Source organism: Emys orbicularis, chromosome 11, assembly GCF_028017835.1.
Source record: "Emys orbicularis isolate rEmyOrb1 chromosome 11, rEmyOrb1.hap1, whole genome shotgun sequence".
Taxonomy (NCBI): domain Eukaryota; kingdom Metazoa; phylum Chordata; order Testudines; family Emydidae; genus Emys; species Emys orbicularis.
Window position 1 is genome coordinate 10,271,142 of NC_088693.1, and position 27,894 is coordinate 10,299,035.

The window sequence follows — 27,894 nt, forward strand, 5'->3', positions numbered from 1 at the left end:
AGTCCACATCTCATTAATCCAACATTTACTTCACTTAACATCTCATTGCCTGTATCATTTTCTTTTAATTAAAACTGGAAATATTCTGAAATGCTTCTTTGGGTAGAGTACTTTGTGTGTTTTCTTTCCCCAGTTGAACTGGATGTTACCAAAGAAGAGACTGTGGAGGCTATTTCCTGCAATGTGAAAGGAATCTTCTAGTGATGCTGGAGACACCACTGGAAACCTAAAACTGTGTTCTAGTTCCTACCAGGATGGAGTCCCAGGCAGCTCGTCTTGTGAACGAAGTGTCATTCAATGTACCACCATTGTCTAGTCACTGTACAATCATCCATTGCTCTAAGGAGCTACCTGTAATGTTTCTTAGAACACACTAGTGTAGCATGGTGGAAACCTAGCACAGCATGCAATCAGCTCCTCGGCAATTCAGGCCTCAGAGAGAAATACTGATCATCCAGCAATGAATATTTGCAGCAGTAAGTGTCATCACCAGCCAAATATCCACAAAAGTCTATGCAGAATGGTCCGTGGTCCATAAGCATTCTGTCAACTTAAGATGTGCTGTTTAAAAGTAATACAGTTAACCAAAAAAAAAAAAAAAAAAAGGCCCTACTTGTACAATATTTACATCTGGAGACCGGGCCAATATTTGGTCCATAAACTCAGTTTAAAAAACAATTCATATAGGAAGTGATCCAGTCCTTGGACAGTCTGTCCATCATCAGCTGTTGGTAAAGGTCCTTCCAGGGGAGGCCTCAGGCCTGTAGTCATATTTATTCAGTGTACTGGGATAATAGGTTGTAGTGTACACGTTGGTTTGCTGCAAGGGGTAGAAGTTGGTCCTGTCATCAGGTATTAAGTTGTTCTTGTTAAGCGTCTGTAAAAAGTAAAAAAAATTACATAGACATATAAATGCTTTGTAAATGCTCTTTCCTATTTTCAGATCTTTCTTGCTCAGATTCCATCTCCATCCTGGGCCACTGGCACCTTCCCTCCATCTGGGAGGATAAGATGGGTGTGTACCATACATGGCTCTCTCTCTCTGTGGAGTCAGTCAGTGGGTGGACCCACAGCTCTTGCCATTTCTGTGTTGGTGGATCTGTGCTCAGCCATTACTAGAGCCAGAATCCAGAGTCTTCTGCAGAGACCCAGATTCTCCTAGTAGATGGCATGATGTCTGATCATCATTGTCACACAACCATGCTGGGCCTAAACAGGACTGAGTGGTGAACTGTACACTCAACCTATTCCCTTCCAAAGTGTTCTTTGTACAGCCACCAACTCCCTGTCATAGCAGTTACCAAAATGGCACTTCGTGTCTCTTTGGAAGAGCAGGTGCACATTTACCTGATCTCCATCTCCATTGGTAGATATCCAGGTTTGGACCCCCCGATATTAAGTGTGTCACTTCTGTCAGCTACAGTATAAGTAACAAGTCATGGTCACTTTTTGAAAAACTAAAATGACTCAAGAAATTCTACAACCAAGTAACAAGTGTTGTCAATAGCAGCAGAAAAATGAGAAATACAAAATGTATCTTTTACCACTAGAATTTAGAAAAGAAAATTCCCCCTTCTCTGCCTTATCATGGAATCACTTATAGTCATGGCACCAGAAATTGTTTTCCCCCTCCCCTTTGTTGTAAAATCCACTGACAAGCCAGATGTTTCCAGCTCAAAAGGATAAAGTCCTGTTTTGGAGGATGAGACTCCTCTCAGAAAATTTATCGTTTTCCTTGCTGTCGATGTCATTTCAGTCACACAATCCATTTCGCTTTTGAAGCATGCTCATGGCAGGCTTTTATTTTTAAATAACTGCATGCCTCAATCTCTCACGTGGGCCCCTTAATCTGCTGTTATGCTGCAACAAGGAATTCATCCCTTGTTCTGAAGCAACAAAAGATGTATGTTTCACTTACACCCTTAAAATAGGTGCACACTATTTCCTAAAAGGGTGCAGAGACCTGTGATTGGCTAGTTCAAGCTTCTTGCCATCTGGAGTGGAGAGTGTCACCTATTTGAAAGGCAGCATGGACTGGAGGACTGAATATAGGCTTTGGAGTCTGGAACTCCTGAGTTCTAATGCTGGCTCTGCTACTGACTAATTGTGTGACCTTGGGCAAATTACATCACCTGTTTCCATATGGGTTAATAATGCTTGCTAACCTACCTCCCAGAACTGATGTGATGAATAACTGGTCAATGCTCAACAAGTGCTAAGGGCCCAATACTTCTACTCTCACTCAACCTGAGAAGTAGCTTACTCATGCATAGAGTCCTAGGTACTTCAGAGGGGGCTTCATGTGAGAAAAGCACTGCTCTCGGTGACTAAAGGTAACAGCATCAGGCACTATATGCATGCCAAACATCACTATTTGAATGGGCAGAACTCCTACTATAGTTGTGCAAATGCTAAATAATTTCCAACTGGCCAAAAAGGGGTGAGAATTCCTTCTGCCCTTAGAAATGAAAGGAAGATGTGATAGGAAGTGTTATGCATCGCTCCCAATCAGCCAAAGAAATATCAAAATAATAAAGGGAGCAGTTTGTTGGTTAGAGCTCAGGGCTGGTGGTCAGGGAATTTGAGTTTAATTCTCTGGCTCTGCCACATTCTGTGTGTCCTTGGGAAATCTCTGAGATTCGGACTCCCCATCTGTAATATGAAGATAAAAATACTTACCCAGCTTGGTCAAAGAGTTGAGATCCCTGGGTAAAAGGCACATTATATGTGCAAAGTATTATTATTGGGGAGCTCTTCCAAAGCAAATGAACTTAGTTATTCATGCATACTGTACATAAGGTTTGTTATTTCCTAGCTAGTGTGATTTAGCTCCGTATACTTAACACGTGCAGTTAAATACTACATGCCAGTGCCTTCCATGGAGGAGTACGGCGCGCCGTACCATTGGTGTCCTCATTCTCCAAGTGAGCATAAAACACCGCCAGATCTACTCGACTGCACAGTAGTAGCCCAAGTGTAAATTTTCAGAAGCATAAATGAGGGCAAGAGGAACACGTGAGTGAGGAAATCGCCTCCTACATGGTCAAGTCCTGAGATGATGCTCAGGGAAATCTCACGGGTTGCACAATGTGGGAAGGAGAGGGCTGTCAGCATATGGATGTGTGAGAGCAGGTGTTTCAGTTGGATGCTCTCAGGAGGTCACGGCAGCTGTGGATTAGCTGAGTCTCTCACTAAGGGTTAAGAGTAGAGATGAGTCTAGATCTAAACACCCCTGAAGCTTGATGATGATCAAATCCTGGTCGGGCCCACCTCTAGCTGAAAATGAAAAATCACAGCCCTCGATTCCTTGGGCTCTCAGCTGGAATGACTAAATTTCAGGATTTCCTGCAATGCTTTAAATCTAGTCACTGAAAGCAAGCGTTGCATTTAATTAACACTGGCATTTTCTCTCTCTTTTTTGCCTTTACTTTCCTATAACACTTAATGAGAAAACAACCCCACAACTGTTTCTTTGTTCTTTGATGGAGGGTTTCATATCTTTGGGCAATACCTTATGAAAATGCTTTAAGGGATTTATAATGCAATTAGCTTCACAGAATAAGGCTCTGGCGATATTAGGAAGGCAGAACGAGCCCTAAATCAGTATGATCAATGTACAGCGCCTTAATGTTTTCCAGCACAAACCTATTGTTGGTCTTATTTTAATAAATAGATGGTTAGGCTCCCAGGCACTAGAAACTGGTTGATATTTTTGCAAGAGGCGAAATTAGGCAGCAGCGAATTTTAGAAATCCACAAACCCAGACGGGGATTGCACTTAAATCTCTGTGGGTAGCCTCACTTGTATTATTAAAAGATTTAACCCTGGCTCCTTTCCTTTCTCCCTATGCAGGGATGAGAGACAGGTGACAAACTGTCCCTCTGAAGACTTTCCTTCAGGAGCGACATGGGTTGCGCCATCAAGGCAGGACATGGCTCAGACGCTGGACCGCTTCATCCCCAGTGTGCTGAACTCAATGGAGTTACACCCGGGGCACATTTGGCCCACTCTGAACAGATAAGGGTCTCCAGCAGGGTTTGTTGATGCTATTGCCTCTCCTCTAAAACTGCAGTAAGATGCCTTTTCCTCAGGGCAGCACTCCCCCTGGGCAATACACAGCTGTATCTGAGAACCTTCCTAAACACGGCTGGGAAAGGGGTTCAGGCTCTCTCACAGCCCCATCCTGCCCTGCCTCTGTAGCAGCACTCAGAATCTATGGTGATAAAAATGCCTGTAAGCTATATTTAGATAGAAGGATAGAAAATTGTTTCACTCAGGAGCAAACAGGAACTCAAACCACATTGATCAAATATCTGCTACCTGCTTCCTCCATCCTCAAGATCAGCAGTATCAGCAAAGCCAAGTTATATTTGCCAGTCTATCCATCAGGAGCCTCCATCCAAGAACCTTTTAGCAGATGGCTTGCCAGCAATTTATGCTAATCTGACCAAAACCCATTACTCAAGGACACACACCAGAATTTAAACGTCTTCCTTTAAAAGAGTTTTTATTGTATTATATTGGCATATGAATAAAACACAAGAAAGACTCTTCTGTCCTAGGAATATTAGTTTGTCACATAGGGACGTTTTCAGAAAAGTGAAGAAAGAGATCACTGTGAGATGGTTTGAGATAAGTGCAGCATTTTGACATACTATCACTGTCAGCAATTTTAAAAAAAAATATGTCCTGACAATGCTACTGGGGCTAGCAGAACACTGAATAGCCCAATGTTTACCGAAATGTATAAGCAATGTATAGTTGTCATTACAATAATTTTAAAAGCATAGGGCTACCAAAAATGCCTTCCATATATTGTCATAACCTCTGAAACTTATATACAATATACGTATGGATATATGTATGAATGAATATGTTCCATATGGATGGACTATTTTGTATGCGCATATGTGTGTGTGTGTATTATTTAACATACACACACATGCACAGACAGTTCCATCCCATCCAAGATAAAGTTCCAATAAAGCAAAGTGTAAGTAATTTTTAAACGTGACTGGCATCATGATATATTTGTTCACTAGATCTTTTTCATCATTTACTAGTGATATTTTTAGGCGAAGTAAAACATTCAGACTTTCTAATTACTAACCTCCTGTGCCATAAGCCTTACCCCCATGCCAAAAAATTTTGCCCTTAGTCCAGGTCATTAAATTATAATCCACTAGTGTATTGGATTAAAATCTGACAACTATCAGCACATAATCACATTTAATAATATGCATATTACAGTACTAATCCAGTTTGATCTTGGATACAACTGTATATATGCCCTGTATGTACATTTGTTACTTATACATATAAATGTGTGCTAAAATTTTTCCAAATTTCAATTTTTTTACAAAAACTTTTCAATTTTTTCCCCATTTTTTTACCAGCTCCAGTGAAAAGGGCAATTTTTTTTTAGTGTATTAGCTATAAATACACGTTCCTCCCAAATATATGCCTCCAAAATCTAAGTCAGCACAAAAAAGTAACAGCGTTTCTAACACAGTGAAATAATACAGAAAGATTTCTGGTAAGCCTCATCTGGTGCCTGATTTTGCAGTTACTTCCACATTTGTCCAGTCCTCTCAGCACTTCAGACTCCTCTCCCTTTTTTGGAGCTCTCCTAGGATCTTGGGGGCAGATCTTCATTTGGTGTAAATTTGTCGTAACTGCATGAAAGCCAATGGCGCTATGACCATTGACACAAACAGCAAATCTGCCCCAACATCTTTCTGCCACTGGCAGATATTTCAGTCATTCCCTTTTACATATGGCAGCTATTTTTAGTTAGGTGACCCCTTTAGAGCATCTCACTCATCATTTGTGATTAACCCCTAATCACATTTTAATCTTGTCCTGGATTAAGAGGTTTTATACCATGATGCATATCTTTCCAACTGTAGTTTCCCCCAAAAGATCCCTCTAAAATGCGATGACTGCACTTCCACTCCTGCAGTTTTGTATATAATGTAAGATCTCTTTCTACCATTAAAAACACATCAGTCCTAAACTTCATGTTGGCTGGAAAGGAACACAAGAAACCAGCCAGCCAGCCAATCAGTGCTGTAGCCTCTCCATACACTTTTAAGCTTTGACATGCATTGTGCAGTGGATTTAGGCAATAGCCCAGAACTGGTGTCTACATATCAAAGTGACTGGATTGCTTTATGGATAGACAGCATGAATTAGACTACTGCACTCAGTCACAGTAGGAACCCACAATGCCCAAATTGGGACCATATGCAAGTAAAGCTTGATATCCTACTTCCACTGTAATCAAGGGCATGAATTCAATGGCACAACATTAGGCCTTTAAAGAATAAAGTGAGTGGCTCCCATTTTCCCTGCTAGCAGTATCCAATATTCTGCAGGAACAGTGATCTGAGAGAGCAAGCTGGACACTCCTGTTTTCTGTGGGGAAAGAGGGAGGGAGAAGGGAATTATATAATCAACTCAAAATGTAATTACATAATGGATAGAAATAAACAAACAATAAAGCATCCCAGATCCAACCTTTTGTCTTTTTTGTGTTCCTCGTGGGGCTCATGTTTTCCTCAGAGTAAAATCAGATTGGGTGAAATGCTTTTTCAATACAGATTGTTTATGTTTTATGGAGCTAGCCAGGCCCTGCTCATGACAGGAAATTACTCGGTGTCATGGCAACATAAAATAGATAAGGATTACTGAAATGGACTCAGATTATGAACACTTCCCTGCAGAATGCACTTTTCTGGAGTGGTACAAGGTGGTCATCTCAGCACTATGACTAGCCAGCAAATTGGTGAATAATTAGCACAACAATTACATTAAAAATAAACAAAGCACATGACTAAAATCAAACCTCTTGGCATTTACTAGCACTAACAAAACAAAGGATACACAGCCTACTCCCGCCCATCAACTGCCTGCTGCAACGGTATCATGTCTCTCACGCTATACATGATAGCCACTACTGAAAATACAGACAAATGCTGGAAAGGGCTTCGGAATCCCACAGATTAGCCACAAACTATAAAAAGATTCAGAGCCTCTGGCATCTCTTCTTTCAAGTCTTCCTTAGAAGCTCACCTCCTCCCGGATGGTGCAAAGACATTTAGATCTGCTAAACTGTACGCCCTGTGGGTGAAATCCTACCCCCGCTGCAGTCGATGGCACAACTTCCATTGTGAACTAGGCACATACTTATGGCTAGACTTGTGTTTAAGTATCTTTCTGAATTGGGACCCAAGAGTCTGATCCAAAGGTGACTGAGGTCAATGGGAGTCTTTCCACTGCCATCAGCAGGCGTTGGATCTGACCCTAAGTAATTTGTCCACCTCACACTCGGCGTGATCTCAGACTCGCACGTATTTGTTGCTCTTTGGATGGTTATCAGCATTGGTTATTTGTGAGTGCTACAGGAAACAATGTGCTAGGCACTATACAGACACGAAGCCCCAAGCAACCTACACCCAAAAAATTCCCTCCTGTTTGTCAGCATGGAGATGTTTGCAGTGGGACACAAAATTCCAGCTGTAGTCTCAACAGTGCTGTGGAGATACAGACTATCTGCTCCCTGCTCTGTGATGTCTCTGCAGAATTCTTCTGTCCACCTAGCTATCGCCTATTGGGAAGGTGGACAGATGCAAGCACCCCTCCTGTCGGCATAGGTATATCTACACTGAAGCGCTACCGTGGTGCAGCTGCAGCATTTCAAGTGTAGATAAGCCCTACATCAATGTGGCTACACTGGTGTAAACAACCCTAATGTGTATATACTGCAACAGTGCAACTTACCTGGGATGGTGTGAGCCCCACATCACTCCAGCACAGTGCATTTAGACTGGGAGTTACACAGATACAGCTACCCCAGCGCGCGCGCACACACACACTCACTCACTCTCTCTCTCTCTAATTTGCCAACCAATACTGTCCTTAGGTCTCTGACAGCCTTCTTGCTTTTCAGGGATCTCCTATGAGGCTGGCAGACCAGGTGCCATCTCTTGCCAAGGCTTTAGACCTCAGCTGAGCACTGACAAATTTATTGCTGGAAACCAGTCAGTTTTACCTGTGTATCCGCATGGCTAAGATGGGTACTGGACTTACCACAAAGTGTTTAGATTTTATGAAATGCTTAGAAATTGCTGCAGGCATTAATCTCACTTATCTCTTTATCACGTGCTATGAGGTAGTATTTACGTTTTTGTTTTGTAACTGTAAAAAATGCTTGCTCTGAAATTGTGAACTCAGTCAGGAGGGATGTCTCCTGCCCATCAAGAAGTCCTATCAAAATGAAATGAACCATTGTGGAACATTACAATACAAAGACTTTGTTAACTGCCCCCTCACACTCATCAAGAGGCTACATGCAAAAGGGCTCATCACATCAGCTTGAATTCTGGAAGCAGGAAATAAAAACAGCTGACAAGAAAATGTGTCATCTCTTTTGCTGTTTGGAAGCCAAAAGGGCTAGAGGCGGCTCCGAAACAGAAGCAGAGATCCCCTGGGTGAACCTGGGTTAGCCCTAAAAGACATTCAGAGCTGACATATTACTACAGCTCTGTCACCTTTTGAAACCACACACTAATTCATTTGCGTATGTATGTTTGCCTACTTTAATTTTGTAATAATGCTCTCGTTTTTTTGGTACTTAATAAACCCTTAAATAATTTACAATAGGATTGGCTACAAGCATTGTGTTTGGTGTGAGATCTAAGGTGCAAATTTACCCGGAGTTAAGTATCTAGTCTCTTGGGGCTGAGAGTAACCCAAATCTTTTGTTATCTTTGGTGCATAGCAACCATCTATCACTAAGTCGTTTGCCTGGGTGGCAAGACAGACTGGAATGCCCAAGGGGACTGTCTGTGACTCCACTGTAGATTTGGTGAAATCTAATTACAGAACATACAACCAGTTTGGGGTGTCTGCCCTGCTTTTTGACAATCTGCCTTGAGGTTGGCACTCACGGTCGTGAGCCATTCCAGGCAGCGTGACACCTCCCTCCCACTACATAGCTGCCTTTTGAGTACCTTCCACACGATTGCCTTGGGCCCCGCCCATGCTAAATCTCACCTATTTCTTTCTACTACACCTATGAACTCTCCGGGTCCTTTCCCATGAGTTTTCTATCAAGGCTGGTGTTTGACACACCTCCCAATTTAGGGTCTTCTGATAATTTCATTAACATGCTGTTTGCAATGAAGGTATCGAAGGAAACCAGGCTTCACACGGATCATAGAATCATAGAATATCAGGGTTGGAAGGGACCTCAGGAGGTCATCTCATCCAACCCCCTGCTCAACGCAGGACCAATCCCCAACTAAATCATCCCAGCCAGGGCTTTGTCAAGTCTGACCTTAAAAACCTCTAAGGAAGGAGATTCCACCACCTCCCTAGGTAACCCATTCCAGTGCTTCACCACCCTCCTAGTGAAAAAGTTTTTCCGAATATCCAACCTAAACCTCCCCAACTGCAACTTGAGACCATTGCTCCTTGTTCTGTCATCAGGTACCACTGAGAACAGTCTAGATCCATCCTCTTTGGAACCCCCTTTCAGGTAGTTGAAAGCAGCTATGAGATCCCCCCTCATTCTTCTCTTCTGCAGACTAAACAATCCCAGTTCCCTCAGCCTCTCCTCATAAGTCATGTGCCCCACATGAGACCTCCCCACAATATGGGTAATTGCCATTAATCATTGCTGAGGCTATGGATTTAATCACGGGTATTTTTAGTAAAAGTCACAGACAGGTCACGGGCAAGAAACAAAAATCATGGCCCATGACCTGTCCATGACTTGTACCATAAATATTCCTGATTGAACCGGGGGGGACGCTGCCGGAGCCCTCAGCACCAGCTGCTGCGGGGGAGGGAGCCCCAGGGGCCCATGGCACCAGCTGCCGGGGGGGGGGGCACTGGCGGGGTGAGAGCCCCGGGGGCCAGCAGCCGCTCCTGCCGCTGCCGGGGAGGGGGCGTTGAGCCCCGGGGCCTGCCACTGCTCCAGCTGTCCTGGGACTGCTGCTGGGAGCCACTGAGCTGCAGCTGCTCTAGCCACCCCTGGGACTGCTGCTCGGGCGTCCCCCGGGGCCGGCTGCACTGGCCGCTGCTCGGGCGTCCCCCGGGGCCGGCTGCACTGGCCGCTGCTCGGGCGTCCCCCGGGGCCGGCTGCACTGGCTGCTGCTCGGGCGTCCCCCGGGGCCGGCTGCACTGGCTGCTGCTCGGGCATCCCTGGGAGAGCCCCTCCAGTGGCGGCCGGTGTGGCTGTCCCAAGGGCCGCCTGAGTAGCTAGCTCTGGGGCCAGCTGCTTGGGTGGCCCTGGGGTCAGCAGCACTGGCCGCTGCAGAAGTCGCGGAATTTGTGCCTTCACAGCACTGGGGTATTGCCTCACTTTTCATAAATCAATACTAGTAATTGGGGCTGTTCATTAGCTAATTCTCGCAGACTCCAGGATACAGTCCATCCAGACCTGTTGATACAGATTCAGTTTTCCCCTTTATTCCCATACTTAGTGCTAGGTCCTGGGATCCAGTGAGGCCGCTCAGGCAAAGCAACTTTAGAGATGTCTTAATGAGGATTCCCCTTGTATACAAGCACCTGAAGGAGTGGCAGAGCCAGCATTGTTAACTCAATGCCAAACCCACCCTGTATAGGGGATGTGAGTGCTGGAGCAACCAAGGCATCTTAGAGCAGCACTGAGGCTGCTCTCAACTGCTCCTCTGGACTGCCCTGCTGCCTCGCAGCCTGAGTGTCAGGAAGACACAAAGTTGGCACATGGGCCAGGTCCCTTCCTCAAGCTGCTCCAAGGGGCCAAACAACTGTCCCCTAATTCTTAGAATTGATAGTTCATTATTTCCTAATTATCAGACTCACTCTCTTTATGATTCCAGTTAAAGAAGCCATTCAGTAGCTCAACTATTCTAGAGTCCTAATTAATTTAGTCTCCTTCCAAATGTATCACTGGGCTTATACTTTCTCTGGTATTTATTGTTCCCCTCATATATTTCTAAAGCCCCTCTTAATTTCTTTGCTTAGCATTCTGCTGGTTTGGTTCCCTTCCCTCTTACACAAAGCTTTAACCAATTCTGGCTATATTATTATTAGTCCATGGCCACTCAGGACTTCACAGGTTTCTCTATGCTGCATACCATTGCCACTCCGGGCTTCATGGGAGCAGTGGAGGGAAGAATACACATCTTCCTTCTCCAGTAGCACAGTCCCATGCCCCCGAGCCAAGGGAAAATCACCATTAGCTGTTAGCAGTAAAGAGCCTAGGACATAACTGAACAGCCTTGTTCTGGCCAGTAGAGGGCAGTGGTATAAATATACAGTAGCCAGTTAACTGCCATATTGTTGAATTCCCTCAGGAATCCACATTTCTTCTTCCTTGAATTCTGTTTTTTTCAGTGTGGGGGACAAATAAATATCATGCCAACGACGGCAAACCTGGCATTTGCAATGACTCGATGGGGTTCTCAGCTCAGAGTAGGGGACAACAGCGAAGATCCTGCTCACATGCATATCACCCTCGGGATGGGGGAGAGAGTTGAGTAATCATTAAACACTTGGCAGGACAAGAATGAAGCACCTACATCCACAGGGAGGTGGTTCTCAAGATGACTTAAAATCAAAGAGGAAGTGAAAACCGGATCGAGAGAATTGAGCAGAAGCTCTCTTGACAATTACCGATGTGCTAATTTGGATTCCTGCCACACAGCACGCAGCCACAGCCCTGCAAAGCAACGAAGCGCCCGCCTTAAAAACGGTTAGAGTGGAAACCAGATTGGACTAAAGCAGCAGTGAGCGGCTGTTTAACATTCCAAGGGGAAGCCCTATCAGGGACAACCAGAGAGATGAGACATTCCAGCTCTAACTGGCAGTTTTCACTGATCTTAAACAATTCATCTATAGATCAGAGGCATATGGGAAAACTAGAAGGCAGCTTTCCCCCTCCCAGCTCCCGTCCTCCAGGACGCTGCTGTCACGGGGTAATGACCCCTCTGCTAGATGCAGATCACTCCGTGGGCAGAATAATCACATAATAGCCACACATCCAGGCATGCCTGACTGCTCAATTTGACTTGACCCAATTAAATAAAAGGGTGGGGGGGAGACAGACACTAATAGATTTCATCTGAGTTGCATGGCTTAATCCTTTTTTCCCCCCCAACAGGAGCTCTCTTACTTTCCTTTCCTAGCAGGACTTATGTAAATCTAGACTCCCCTGAAGTGATATTTGCAATTGCTGGATCATACAATGAAGAGCACAATGCTCCATTGCCAATACAGCCACCAGGCCCTACCATTCTTTTTCAAATAAGACTATACTCGTAAAATATGTAATGTGCCATTCAAACAGTTAAATGCCACTTTGCTCAGGGGAAATAGTTTTTATTAAGCATGAAATTCCCCTAAAACAGATTTTATGTTTCAATCTGATTTACTGTTGTTTTTATTTGTTGTTGTTTCATCTGATTGCATCAGCTAAATCTCTCTTTAAAAAGCCACATAGCCAAGGCAGATGCTAAAGGGAAACTGTTGAGAACTTTCTTGACTGAGTTGTGTTTCATTAGCTGTTGACTAATGTCTGAACTGTATAGCCCAATTCCTGGGACTTGAATGATGCACAGTGAAAGGGTCATTGAAACAAAAGGAATTCTTATATCACAACGACATCATGGTCTGTGCTGTGACCACATAGGAATAAGTGGGTTAGCTAAGTGTAGTTGAAGTAGCAACACATCAAATTAGGGGATAGGAGACGGAGTCCTAAATTTTCCAAGGGTGAGAGAAGCAAATATCCTCACAAACTAAGAATGCCTTAGGCAAAACTTACCTCTGGGGGACCCAAAGTAGCTAAAACTTTAACCCCAGCTGCTTCTCGGCTTTAAAAGAGATGCAATTTTCAGTAGCGGTAAATACCCGAAAGAAACAGATTTTTAAAACCAAACCGATATCCACAGTCTGCTTCAAGCTTTATTTCTCACTACACAGTTGAAAGCTGCACCAATCTTTAAGACTGATGATTCGTTCAGAATATTTATTCTTCAGCAAGGCAGAAACACTCTCGTGCGATCCCCATATTGATATTTTGTTGCTATAAAATATTTTGCGATTGTCTGGCATCCCTTGCAGAGGGTGCCTGCTCCACATGGGTCTTTGGCGCTCAGTGGGACTATTCTCACTTTGTTGAAAGGCGTTTAATTTCGATTGTTTGATTTATATAGCTCCCATGGGAATTAATGAATATATTTTTCCATTTATGAATATTTTCTAATAGCTGTATTTTCATTCAGAGATATAACTTTGTTTGGGCAGGTGTGATATTCGCAGACTTACCCAAGTTAGTTTGTAGTGGCCTGATGTCTTCCTATAAACTCCAGGCACTAGGAAATGTATCAAACATTTACAAGTTTCTTCACAGCCCAATCCTGAAATCCTCACTCAGTTTTCACTCCATCCTCTCTCATATAAAGCTCTCGTTGGAGCAGATGGCAGTTTTGCTTAAGCAACAACTTTTCCCGTGGTTTACAAGGGATGGCAGTGGGGGTGACAGAGACAGGATGTGGAGTAGAGGAACTGGAAGCTTTGATCATTTGTCTGAGGCATCTCTACAGAGAGAGAAGTTTGATTTTATAAAATATATGGATAGGTCTTCAAAATAAAGCTACAAGCTACATTAAAAAAAGATACGTCAATACAAGCACCGCTGGGAAGAAACTCTGTATAGTTGTCATCACACCCAACCTTGAAAACATGCAATTCTCCTTAATTGATATGACCCTGATCCAAAGTCCACTGAAGTTAATGGAAGCCTTTCCACGGACTTCAATGGGATTTGGTTTTGGCCCTATGTGCAGGTGCCTTTCCCAGACTATTCTAAAACTCAGCCCATACGCTTTGTAGAGTCAACACTTAGCCCCGTTTATTAACAAAGAATTTAACAATAAGAGAAAGTTCAGTTTGAGCCTTGTCTCCAGGCATGGCTGCTCTAAGGCTCCTATCTCAGAACAGCTCAGCCCTGACCCTGGGTCCTCCTTGCTTTTCAATCCAAGATTCCTCCTCCCTTATATCAAGTGCAGAGCTAACTTGCCACTTGGAAAGAGTGGGCTGCTGGGCAATTCCCAGAAGGAACAAAACCTGCTAAGAATGCCAGTTTTGCTCTCCCCTATTATCATCAGTTATTAACTAATCAGCCTGACAGTACTGGGGATGTCGTAGGAGGTTCTGTAACCCATTCTGCCATGATGCCCAGTTCAAAGAGCTGCTAATTCTTATTTTATCGTGCCCTTGTACTGCACAGTGCTTGATATTGTCAAAGCCCTGTATGAATTTAACTAATGAATGAAATGTGAACTACTTATTAGATGACCCCAAAAGTCTCTCCCTACAATTTATGAATAAGAACTCAAAATCTACGTATTGCTGATGAAAGCATATGTATGAAATCTTTTAAAATGTCACAGCAAAAATATCTAATAATAGAATCCACAGAGTGTGACAAAGCAAGATAGAAATTCAAAAGAAGCCAGGAAAATAAAACATTCTTGTACAAAACCCTATCCTGGCAAGTTATCATCAACTAAATAATCAATAGGTCACTGTCATCTATGGTATTTACATCTGATCTCCATTAATATGTTGCTGTACTTGAGTGTCCCAACAAGGCTCAGACCTGGTAAGATTGCCTTCATTAAATCTACCTTAATATAAAATTCACCTCGATTTACAATTCCGCATTCAGCACTGTACATTTGAGTGTAACGCTCTCAAACTTTCGGCTGTGTTCCCCTGCTGATTGGGCAACAGAGATATTTCAAGATGAATACGAAATAAAGAAGGTTGCAGAAGTCTTAGTAGTATCAAAAGAATAGAGAAAATAATAGAGCTGTGCATTAGCTCAGCCTTATGTTATCATCCAGTCAATGTGCGTTATTGGTTTCTTTTACTGCCGAGTAGCCGACTGATCATATATTTCCTTAAGCTCAGGTTTTATTAACCCATACGCACGCACATACATCCATACTGTGTCCGTGTGCATTATTCTGACCCAGAAAATCAATTGGAATTCAAACATTTAGAATACAGACAGGCCCAAGCCAAAATTCCAGAGCACTTCCCATTTTTAAGAAGGTGAAATTTAGCCCCCGTGAATTTAGAAAGACAATAAGGTCCATGTTACTGTATAGAGCTCAGTAGGATTACACTAAGACCATGGACCCTTCTTTAACTGATGAGAATTCTAATATATTTTTAAACTTAAAAAACCATTAAGAACATTTTTAAGTTTCCCCTTTTTAAAAACCAGAGCAGGACAGAATCTCTCCCATCAAAACAAGCACCTACTACAGATCAGTTTAGGCAGGCACAAAACATAAGCAGTGAAAAAATCCCTCAAAATGCCTGCTGAAGTTTGTCAGCTACTCCCAAATACAAAACTAACTAATAATACCCCTGTGCCTTATGTTCCACACACACATGCAACCTCTCTTCAACTGCACTAACACTACATTATTTAGAGAACAATGAGAAGTGACTCAACTGAAGTGTAAGTCTAAGGTTGTTGGACAGACTAAAGTAGGGGTTTAAGGTAAGATGAACTATATGCAAGCAGATTTTAAGGGGACACGATTCTACAGAGGGAGTGATGATTGGGGAGAAGGGATTTCATTTAAATCAACTGCCTTCACCAACCTGGATGTCCATACCACTCATTCCCCACTGCCTCTGTAAAATAAGATCTCTTTAAATTCTTCTTAATATACAAGTCCCTTTTACCCTGAACTCTTAGTTCTTGGCTGTCCAATGATCTTCGATTTACATACTTCAGTTGTGTCACTTCTTAATGGTCTCCAAATAACCCCCATCTTGTCCATCACTTCTTATATGCGAGTCCCTCCTTTCCGTTAACCACCTTCACTGCCCTACCTTGCACTGTCTCCAATTAGCTAAACCTTCCTTCAAATAAAGTAATCTAAATTGGACACCCAGAATGTGATCTAACTAATGCTAAGAATTCCTACCTAATATATATACACACACCCCTTCAGAGAATCCAACATTCTATCAGCTTTTACTGTAGCTGCACACAAGAGCAAATATTCAGATATTCGGTCTGTCAAAAACCCCAGGTCCTTTTCTGATACTGTATTAACTAAACCATTGCCATTTTAAACTGTGCTTCACTTGAATATTATCAACTTTATACAGACACATTCCATTCCATAATCCATTTGCCCAGTCAATCAATATTAGTCTGTAATCAGCTGTATCCATCTGAATCTTAGCCACTCCCACTATTTTAGTATCATCTGCAAATGTACTGATCTTATACATCACAGCAACGTTTGCATCATTACCAAAATATTAATTTAGTGCCCTGCAAGTATCCATTCCTTGCCCACTTCCAAAAAGAATATCCCCCTTTCACTCCAGCCCTCTGCATGCTGCTCATGAAACAAGAGAACAGTCCTGCATAAGTCACACGAGCAGGCCTTACTCACCACTGCAGGCCTATCAGGACTAGTCACATAACCAAAAGGTTTACTCCTGTGGTTTTGGAGCTTTCAGGATCTGGCCTCAATCCTTTACCCATCTTCATAATTTATTATTTACCCTGTATTCTGAGAGTTTATAGGATAATCCATCCTGTGAAACTTTGTCAAGAGCTTTCTCAAAATCCAGATATTGTCTGCTGCTTCCCTTCTACCTAGATCAATATTTATTTAATTTAAAAAAAGGAATCCAATTTGCGTGACATGATTTACTGTCCACAAATGCATGCTGACTCTCATTATTATGCTGCACCCTTATTAAACTGCATGCAACTGTATCCGTAAGCCACCAGGAAACGTATTTTTGAGATTGCATTTACAAACTTCATAATCCTGCAAGGTGCTAAACAACAGAGGAGAGGCCCATAACACCCATCAGGAAGTACTCACCACCTCAATCAAGACCGCAGTTACCAGATGAGTCTGTAATTTTCAGACTCTTATAATATTTCTTTGAAGTACCAGAACAATAGTCACTCTCTTCCAATTACCTGGTATAGCCCCATTATCATAATTGTTGTTATTATTATTTGCGTCGTGCTAATACCCAAAGGCCTCAATCAGGATTGACGTCCTCTCGTGCTGGGCGCTGTGAAAAGGTTTAGGTAGAAACGGTCCCTGCCATGAAGAGCTTACAATCTATGGCCCCGATCCTGCAATGAGCACCGTTCAAAGTCTATGGGTACAGGGGTCTGCCTGCATGGAGCTTATTGCAGGATCATGGCCTAAACAGGAAAGACAGACAGACAACATACGCAAAATGTCAGTGATACATAACTACTGGGGAAGAGCGGTTGTTTGTTCTTATAACTTCCAGACCATCCTTCCCACTGTGTTCCTGTGCCCCAAGACAGTCTGCTCCACTCAAAGTCCCTTCCTGCCACCTCAGCAGTCACCATTCAGCTGTCTGATCCCTAATCTCATCTATTACCGGTAGACATCATCCATTACTACCCCAATTTTACACAAATACATGTTTACCGTTGTTTCAGTATTCTCAGTCTTCTCCAGCACATTGTCTCCTGCAACTCCTCCATGCATGTATTGCTAATGCTCTCCTTACGAAATACCGATGCCAAGGGAGCATGTGAGTTCTACCATCAGTTCTTCCTACCTCCTTAAGATCAGATTCTTCCAACTTTTCACACACTGAGTAGCCTCATTGATTTCAATGGAGCTACTCGCAGAGTAAGGAGTTACTCAACATAAATAAGGGTGGCAGAATTCGGTCCTTATTCTGTTGCCCCAGGAACGGCCTCACCAAGTCTCTCCTATTTTTCATTCCCTCAGTGTATTTAAAGAATCTCATCCCGTTTATCTAAATATCACCACTAGCTATTTGTACTTTAAGATTTCTATTTTTCTCTCCATTCCTTCTGCTTCTTTTTATCAAGCCCTAACAATGCTGTCGGGTTATCCTCTTTCTGATTCTTTTATGTACATATATACATTTTATCTATGTATCACACGCACACACATTTATAATTAAAACCATAGCATAATTATATACGTAGGCAGCTGTTATCAATTTGCTAGTGGTGTTTCTGGTAAAGTACCCTACCTTGAATTCCATGGGCGTGTACTTTTCATTCTTGGGGGTTGTGTTGCCTTTGTAATGGAGATGGTTGGGAGTGGTTGGGTGGATAATAGTCGATTCCTGGGACTGCCGCTGACAGCGCTGACAGTACACATAGATCACAAACGTTAAGAGACTGGAACCGAAGAAGCAGGAGACCCCGGTGGCAATCAGATGGAGGAGACTAAACCCTGCAAGCAAAACAACAAGTGATGCTCCTTTCAAAGAGCAGCCTTCTTCCTCTCTGGACAAGAGCACAGATACAAATCAGAGCTACATCATCTCGGAATCAATGGGGATAAGTTGCTGAACTGAATGGGTCCATACATTGTTTTCTCAAAGCTCTTTCCCTGTCTCCCCATTCTCTCTCCCTCTATTGATACTGAAACTAAACATTCTGTTAAGCTGACAGCAAAAGAAACGAGGCATACAGACAGACAATACACGTTCATGGATTCCGAAGCACGGGCATGTCATGGAAATAGGGGGCTACAAAAACTCAGTGTTTTATCCAATGGAAAATAAAAGCCCTCTTTGTTGGTGACCCAAAAAAATTCAGTGGGGGAGGCGTATGGGGGGAAGCAGCATGACACATTCCTCCTTTATGTAATCCCCACAGATACGTCGACAACGCAAAAAAACACAAACAAAAAAACAAAAACCCATGGCAGCAAGTCTCAGAGCCTGGGCCAACTGACTCAGCCACGTGGGGCTCCAACTATGGGGCTAAAGAATAGTAGTGTAGACGTTCCTGCTTGGGCTGGGGTCCAGGCTCTGAGACCCACCACCCACCCCGCCGGGAACGTCTACACTGCTATTTTTTAGCCCGGAAGCTTGAGCCCCACGGGCCTGAGTCAGTTGATCCAGGCTGAGACTCACAGCTCCAGGACTTTTTTGCAGTGTCCACGTATCCCAAGTGTGCTCAGCCATCTTGTTTGTTGATTTGGCAATTAGTCTCCCCCAATATCTATGAGGTGTATTAGCAACACTAAAGAGTGTTCTGGTAGGTGCACAGGAGGGGCCAGGGAAAGGGGGGGAATGAGGCGGAAACAAAATGGGCAGTGGGGAGAAAAGAAAATACCAAGGAAACTGCCTGAAATATTCTTTGATCAAACTTCTCCATGAGCTGCCCAGACAGAATTCCAGGCAGGCCCTGGCGAGGCAGCTATAGTACAAAAATGTCGAAGAGCAGAGCTCTTAACCTCAGGTTTCAAACACTTCCAGCACACCATGTTATCTCCTGGAAGGAGATGCATATCTACAGGCAGGAGAAACCACAGGTGCTGGGAGAGGTAAATGGAGGAAGTCAAATAAATGCTAGGAGAGAGTCATCCTTCTTATGTTCTTCATTCCTGCTTCACCCCAGAGAGCCTTTACATGGTCAGGGTATAACCAAACGGCCAACAGCTCTCCACCTTACACAAGAGGAACAGCCCTGACTGGAGTCCATGGCACAACCAGCACTCGCAGATGTAGGAGCGGGGACTGGAAGAGTCTTGCGCAGCACCCTGATGTGATCTGTTTAGTGTCCATCTTCAATCAGAGGCTGCTGCTTTCCAATCGAAAGAGTGGAGCGATTTGAGGAGAATCAGCAGCGTTAGCCCAAATGTACATTTCTACTGACATTGGTCTGCTACACAATCTTTCCAGGAAGGACGACATGGGCCACAAAAGTTGAGCGGAACCACTGCACTACTGAACATCAACATGCTCACCGCTGAGTGCAGCCACTTATGTTCAGAGACTAGCTACCAGAATCTATGGGAGTAACTATGACTCTATGACTATGACTCTCTTCAAGTGTTCTACTTGGGGGGGGGGGGGGTGTCGGGCTCTTGAGGCATGAAGAAGCAGCTTCGTTGGGGGGGGGGGGGTGACTCCTCCCGAGCGGCCGGCGCTCCAGCTGGATAAGGAGGTTGCACCTCTCCTCTTGAGGTTTGCTGATTCTCTCACTAATCTGAACCTTTTAGGGGGAAAAGACGTGGTTCACCACTGATCCTCCTAATCAGATCTAGTTACTGGGGCAGCAAGAATAGATCCTTAACCTTCTCGCGGTGCCCGCTGGATGCCACTTATATGGTGGTGACCAAGAGGATCTGCTGCCCTGCCCCACAGGGTGATTTGGGCTGAAAAACACCCTGTGGGAGAACACTTTTGTGTTGAAAAACAAATATGAATTAGCCGAGCCTTATGGTTCGCAGCAAATTGCCCTTTTTTGCGTAGAGAATGGCGGGGTTCTCTTGAAACTTTACATCTACGGCGACTTAAGTCACTCCTGGACTGGAGGTGGCAGGCGCTCTTCGAATGTAAAGGACTGGAAGCCGGGACCCTCCAGACCTTGAAAAGATCAGCCTTAGTCTTCGGACACTGCTGCCTAAGAAAGTTCGAATGAACACCGTTCCATGAGGTTCTTTCCCTCATGCGATGTCTTTCTCCATTTTCCCACTGTTCTTATCCAAGCTATCTACCTTGCCTCCTTCATGGGATTCCCGTAATGATTATATTAATCATGCTTGCTGTCACCAGATTTGACGTATGGATTGGATGGGCCATCTGTGAGTGTATTGCATGCTCCAAATAACCCAAAAGAGAACCCGCATGGGTTTGACAAATAGCCCAGGAAAGCCAAAGTATTCATCTGCAGAGGCTGCGGTCTCAACTTTACTGTGTGTGGCATAAGTGACTGCCAGGCAGGGAACACTAAAATGATGCTTATTCTTGGTCTGCTCATGATACAGATGTGCCTCTTTCTGCCTGTCAGAGGTTGATGACATTTTACTTTTTGATGGACATGCTTTTCAAATAGAGAATTTCACCCACTAATTTTACTGTTTTGCTCTAATCTTTATTTAAAAAAAAACCCTATAGAAATAGAGTTTAACTGGGAGTTTGATAGGGTTCTATAGAGACTTAATAGGGTTCTATAGTAATTACATGAAGGAATGTACAGAATTGAGTAGACCCATAAAAAATGGTTACCTACCTTTCGTAACTGTTGTTCTTCGAGATGTGTTGCTCATGTCAATTCCATTCTAAGTGTGCATGTGCCCACGTGCACAGTCGTCAGAGATTTTTGCCTTATCGGTAAATGTACGGCCAGCTGTGGTGCCCCCTGGAGTGCCGCGCTCATGGATCGGTATATTCGGCGCTGCCAGCCCTACACCCTCTCAGTTCCTTCTTGCCTGCAACTCCGACAAAGGAGTAGGAGGGCGGGTCATAGAATGGACATGAGCAACACATCTCGAAGAACAACAGTTATGAAAGGTAGGTAACCGTTTTTTCTTCTTCGAGTGCTTGCTCATGTCGACTCACAAGGAGTATCCATGGAGGTGGGCTCGGAGTTCACAGTCGTGCAGCTTGCAGTACTGCTCTACCAAAGCCAGCATCGTCTCGGGCCTGCTGGGTAAGCACGTAATGCGATGTACGTGTGTGGACAGACATCCAGGTGGCAGCCTGGCAGATATCCTGGATTGGCAGTTGGGCTAGGAAAGCTGCCAAAGAGGCTTGTGCCCTGGTTGAATGGGCTGTTACAATCGCCGGATGAGGCACCTGGGCCTGGTCGTAGCAGCAGCGGATACAGGCAGTGATCCAGGACGAGATTCTCTGAGCCGACAATGGACGACCTTTCCTCCTGTTGGCCACCGTGACAAACAACTGCGTCAACTTGTGAAAAGACTTGGTCCCCTTAATATAGGAGGCTAACGCCCTTCTGACATCCAGAGAATGCAACCTGCGCCTCTCCTCCAACTTAAGAGGTTTAGGGAAGAAGATAGGTAAGAATCTGTCCTGACTCCTATGGAACTGTGAAACCACCTTGAGCAGGAAAGCAGCGTGCGGCCGCAGCTGGACCTCGTCCTTGTAAAACACTGTGTCGGGCAGCTCAGAAGTGAGCGCCCTAATCTCAGAGACTCAGCGGGTAGATGTTATTGCAACCAGGAATGAAACCTTCCAGGAAAGGAGAAGGGGAGAGCAGGAAGCCAGAGGCTCCAAGAGGGGCCCTGTGAGCTGCGACAGCACAAGATTCTGGTCCCACAGAGGCACAGGGTTCCTGACGTGAGAGTGGAGGCACTCTAGGCCCTTGAGGAACCTGACCGTCATGTCCTGGGCGAAAACTGACCTGCCCTTGAGCAGAGGATGGAAGGCCAAAATAGCGGCCAAGTGGACCTTAACAGATGAAAGGGACAAACCCTGGAGCTTAAGATGCAGGAGGTAATCCAGGATGGGCTTGGTGGCTGGACACCCAAAACGGTAGACTGGCTGTAGAATAAATCTTTCTGCCAAAGAGGTCCAGTTGTTTGGCATCTTTATATTTTGGTGAGCCACTCACCTATCCCTGCCTGTCCCTCTTGTTAACTGCGGACACAACTAGCGACCCCGATGGTGGGTGGGTGTGGAGATATTCAAACACCTCTGTGGGGACATAATACTTCTCTTCTGCCCTTCTGGACACAGGTGTAATCGAAGATGGGGTCTGCCACCATGTTTAGAACCCATGGATGGACAGGCAGCTTGATGCGGGCCGGGGTAGGAGACAACATGATGTTGAACAGGTCATCTGACTGCTCCACCAACTCCTTGATTTCGAGGCTTAAGTTGTTAACCACCCTTTTAAAAAGAGCCTGGTGCTCCTTAAAGTTGTCAGGGGAACTGCCAGTCTGGGAGGGCCCCGCCACCCTTTCGTCTGGCGACGAAGATGACGAGGGCATCGCAGGGGAAGGGGCAGGTTCCCTTTCTGGGGATGGCTCCTTGGGTGGTGGCCCCTGTTGTGCTGTCCCCACGATGGACTCCACATCCTGTTCCGAATCCTGTGCTAGCGGTGCCGGGGGGGTTTTCGAGGCAGCCAGAAAGGAGTGGTGGAAGCATGGAACTGGCATCATCGGTACTCCCCAAGGGTTCCAACATGGCCACTGGGCAGGCCGCTGGCCCTGCTGCCACCCTGCCGTGCTGGTCTCGCAGGCCGACAGAGATTTGGACCCCTTTGGCGATGGGCTGAACCCTGGCTCTGACTTGGACCAGCCCCCTTCCAGTGATCACAGTGGGGCTGTGGAGGCCTACATCTGCCAACTAACCCTTGTTGGAGACCGGTGTCTAGCAGGCAGGGGTTGCCGCCTGTCCCTCGAGCGGTACCGGGGCAGTGAAGATTGGTGCCGCGATGGTGAGCAATTCCGCACTGGCGGGGACCAACGCCTAGGAGACCGCCTAAGTGATGGGCGCCAGCGCCAAGGCGATCTTAGGCGGGAGACTGGCCGCTACTGGAAACGTGGTGCCTCAATTCCGGCATTCATGCCTCGTGGAAGGAGAGCACGGTGCCAGGACCTGGGCCGTCTAGCCGGTGACCGAGGTTGTGGGACCGGGTCCTAAGCCGTGGGGACGGAGACAAACGCCTGAGATCTGGGGACCGATGGTGCTCCCCTGCCCTTTGGGGAGGTCCTATGGCCTTGCTTGCCCTTAGATTGCAGGGCCTTAGCTATGTCCGGTGCGAAATCTGTGGTGCCGGCAGGCCCACCAGCTATTTGGCTGCCTGGGCCATCTCGGGCAACAAAGGTCCCCATAGGGGCCAGGATCCCCTACTGCTCCCAGGAGTCGGAGTCACATCCCTGGCTGGCAAGGGGGGTCCGACCATAGCGGTACTCCCCTGTAGCTCCAGGGCTGGCACGGGGCATGAATTAGACCCTTTGCCCAGAGTCCCCTTCCCCTTCTTGGGCGCCACAGCTGACCCTACGGATAACAGTAAGGCAAAAATCTCCGTTGACTGTGCATGCGGGCGCACACACACCAAAAATGGAATCGACACGAGCAAGCACTCGAAGAAGAATCTATGGTTTACTTTTTAAACATTGTATAAAATTCCATAGCAGGCATATAATTTTCTATTATATTTTATAGGATGGTCCAAAAAGTCTACAGAAAGACTATAATTTCCTATTAAATTTTATAGGACTTTTCCATCAGGGCAGTTCCCTCCTAAAAATCCACTTCTACTTTAACCACCCTCGCATCTCATATCAACATTACAATAGCAAAAACGTAGAATGAATTCGATGAGTTCAGTGATGTCACACGACTTTCTCTTGCTCAGTTTGCCCATATTGTAACAAATCTGGTGATGGTTCCACGAGGAGGCATGTCTCTTCTGTGATTTTCATTCATTCATTCATTCAGTACAGTAGGAAATCCTTTCTGAAACCTGAAGCTCTTTTACAAACAGCTCCAGCCCTTGAAAGAGCCATCAGATTTTGTGCGTGTTTTCATAGCACCTTGGGGGCAAGAGATTTTGGGGGTTTTTCATAGGCAGCACATCAGTTCCCAAAGGTGCCTTCCTGGTTCATCACTTTTTAAATGTTGGTTTTCTCTTCAAGATGCAGCACGAGGAGCTTATATTGATTAGCTTCCTTGCCAGATATTGTAAGATGCTAAGTAATAAATAATATTTGACAGTATCAAATATAAATTGTAACTGCAAATAAAATAGCAATGGAAAAAAGACAGTTCAAATTGTCAATAGCAATGCATAATTCTGGAGTGCAAGGATAATCAGGAGCCCCAGAATAGGAGCAGATACCCTGCATTATTTGGGCAGAAATAAGTGATGCAGAAATACACTCTTTATATAATTGGTACTGAAGTCATAATTCCACTGACTGCCCTGCAGCCACAAACCAAGAAGCTACATATCAAAATACTGACGTTTTATTTGTATTTTTTGTCATCCCTTGGAAGGGAGAGTTGCTCTGCATGGACCAGAAGCTGTGCTTCATCATGAGGACTTGCAGGCACAGCTGGTGATTTGTATTTCACAAGAGCTTTGTGTTCACCACCAGTGGAAATCTACCAGAACCCCTGTGTGAAGCTTCTCTGGTACCGTTTTAAAACGTACAGAAAAATCAATAATCCGTGTCCCCAGCGGCATTGTAGGGAGCAGTAAGGGCAAGTCACAGAAATCTTGAAAGTCTTCAGAAGACCTTATCAATCTAGAACTTACAGGACCGTGGAGAGGTGAAGTTATTGATTGGATCTTCCAAGTTCTACACATAATGAAGACGCAGCTGCTTGGTAGATAAACAAGAACATGAATGGAAGGGAATGCTTGGGAGGATGACTGTCCACTCTGATCTAACCTACCTTGTCTCTCAAACCTCAATATACTGCAAGAGTACAGTCTGGGATGTTCTACTCATTGAAATGTTCATAGGTGTCTGAAGGATACCTCCCTCCAGACAGCTGGAGTGTCAGAGGAATCTCTCTTCATTTCTCTTGGACCATTTACAAAGTGGGCACAACAAGACAGGCATGTGCTCCCTGCTAATTAACGACTCTGAGGACCCACCCCAAATTCAGAAATAAGGAAGAGTCTTGGAACTGGCAGCTGGACAGAGCAATACATTCTTTCAATCTGACTCAGACAATGAGACTCCACGGGAATTAAGGCTATCAGCAGGATGCGAATTGGGTAGATTAATGGTTTGGTTGATGCTGCCCAGAAAGGAAAAGCCACATTAAGATAAAAAGAAGATATATAGTTAGTTGTACTCTACCTCCACAGTTCGTGCTCTCATCAATGCTCGAGGCCGGCAGGATCACTAAACAAAGAGAAAGCATTGGGGAAAGTTGTCATTTTGCCATCAGTTGCAAATACCCCCTTTGCTCCTTGCAGAAGTTGACTGTGCATTCCACAGCAAGCTGCGGGCCTAAGTGGAGAGATTGGCTGACAACATGGAGCAAAATTTAACAAAAACTCTGTATAAACCCCAACGGCACAAAGGTGCAGCACAGAAAAGAACACTTAGAAGGGGTTCTTCAGTCTAAAATTGCTAAATATTTGCACAGGGGACTCAAATTCAACTGACACAAAGCCTCAGGTTCCAGGTGTTCATGAACCTCAACCTGTCAGCAAAACGACACCCGAAGAGCCATCAATGCCCTCTCCCCTCCCCACATCAGCCCTACAAGCCCAGACGCCTTGCCCCTGTGGGATGTTTCCCCTGGGGTGTCTGAATGAACAAAACTCCAGTCGCCAACATTCACACAAACGCTAGGATTCATTTAATTAACACCTCATGAACTGCACCCTGTAGGGTTTAATGGCCCCAATTCAAATTAAGCAGCTTACTTAATTTACTGTAGCTGTAAACAGCATTGCCTTATGGGACAGCTGAGCTGCCACATCCATTTCATGCACAAGGCGCTGTATGTTACAGAGGGGTTTTTCAAAGAGGTCTGCAGGCGTGTGACACGCCATTGCCATGATTTCTAGTGGCATCCAAACCCCTTAGGCAGCTCTGGACATTGCAGCCTATGTTGACTGACAGTCATTCCTCCTAAGAGAAACCTGCTTTCCTTGCCCTGGGGGGCTATGCTGCACCTACCGGGAATCTCGTTGTACAGGCAGTCTTGGTACTGCGTGCTGTTTCCGACGCACTGGGATGACTCTGGATTGTGCATCTCGCAGTAACGGCTGCGATACTGGATCCCGTCTTCGTTGCACAGGCTCCACTCTGACCAGTCCGACCACCCACCTTAAACCCAACCAGTCTGAAATCAGGAATAATGCACACACAAGGCTGCCACGGTGGAGGGCAGGGGGAAGGAGGACACCCGTACGATCCCAACTTCCCCAGTGTTTGGGGGTGTCTGAATCCTGATTCCAGGGCAGGCCCATCTCTAGTACGGCGCACAACAGGGAGCCATCAGGGGGCTGGATTTAATTCCCTCAATATAATCAACATTACCACTGTGCAACCTAAGCGTCACACTACTCCAGTGAGTGCAAAGCACCCTGAAGGCTGACTTAGCCAGCCCCAGAAGGAAAACCCAGACTAGGGGGACCCTCCTGGGGCTCAGAGTGGGCATAAAGGCTCCTAGATCAGCCCTCTTCCTGTAGTGGCACAGAAGCTGGCTGGAGTTTTGTTCTAGCTGCCATAATGCCCTCGTGGGGGGCTGCTGGCAGTCAGCATAACTTACTGCAGCCTGAGGGCTGCTCTAATGTCCTACTAGCCACCAGCCCAGCATGCAGCCAACCCAGGATCAGGGGAGCATAAAAGTGGCTTCAAACCACCTCTGCACCCTTTTCCCATCTACCCGTCAAGTTGTGATGTGAGCTCCTCACCCATTCTGTGTAGCACAACACAGGAAAGGAAAATCCCTCGTCACCTGCACAGGCTGCTACTTCGGAGACTTCTCTTGCAAATGTCTCGCCTCAAAACTGATCTGCTTTTTCAATTATTTTAAATGGATCAGCTATCAACAAGATTTTGGCTGGCTGGCTCTAGAATACCAGGCCATGCTCTAGTGAACAAGTTAAGAGGAAGGTGATGCATTTAATTTTAAGAATAGGGTATCTATTCCTAAATAATCTGCTACCTTTGCAGGCGTGTGTGTTGCAGAGCGCCTCCTCGGTGTGCAGGCCAATGCAGATATCCTCTCCGCTGGACGGCGCTGGGTTGGTACAGGTGCGGGTACGCTGGTAGTGTCCTCCCCCACAGGTTGCTGAACACTGAGACCAAGGGGTCCAGCAGGACCATGAACCTTTTACTGAGGATCATAAGAAATAAAAGAGAGAGAGACACACTGGCTTTTATTTCTCTTTCTCTGATGAAGCTCAGGGGACCAATTGAGTCTCGACCTCCTAGGCAGCCCAGCCCAACCTAACGAGCTCTTTCTGTGCCACTAGGAATAGAGATTTCCTGGTGCAAGGTCTGTGCCTGACAAAGGACAACTTAAACCAACAACGAGGTTAAACATGTTATACTCCATAGATGCTGAATCAAACATATCTGTTATTCAGCC

At 45.2% G+C, this 27,894-nt stretch overlaps 1 protein-coding gene across 1 annotated transcript in view; it reads right to left on the reverse strand.

Annotated features, from left to right (window-relative positions):
- Positions 1 to 721: 721 nt before the first annotated feature.
- The window catches only part of SEMA5B (semaphorin 5B), a 163,460-nt gene continuing 136,287 nt past the window's right edge, over positions 722 to 27,894 (reverse strand). The window contains exons 17-21 of the mRNA XM_065413429.1: positions 27,469 to 27,639; positions 26,475 to 26,624; positions 25,644 to 25,688; positions 18,094 to 18,299; positions 722 to 877 (exon numbers count right to left, since the gene is read on the reverse strand). Coding sequence (XP_065269501.1) covers positions 722 to 877; positions 18,094 to 18,299; positions 25,644 to 25,688; positions 26,475 to 26,624; positions 27,469 to 27,639 — 728 coding nt within the window. The remainder of the gene's footprint in view (positions 878 to 18,093; positions 18,300 to 25,643; positions 25,689 to 26,474; positions 26,625 to 27,468; positions 27,640 to 27,894) is intronic.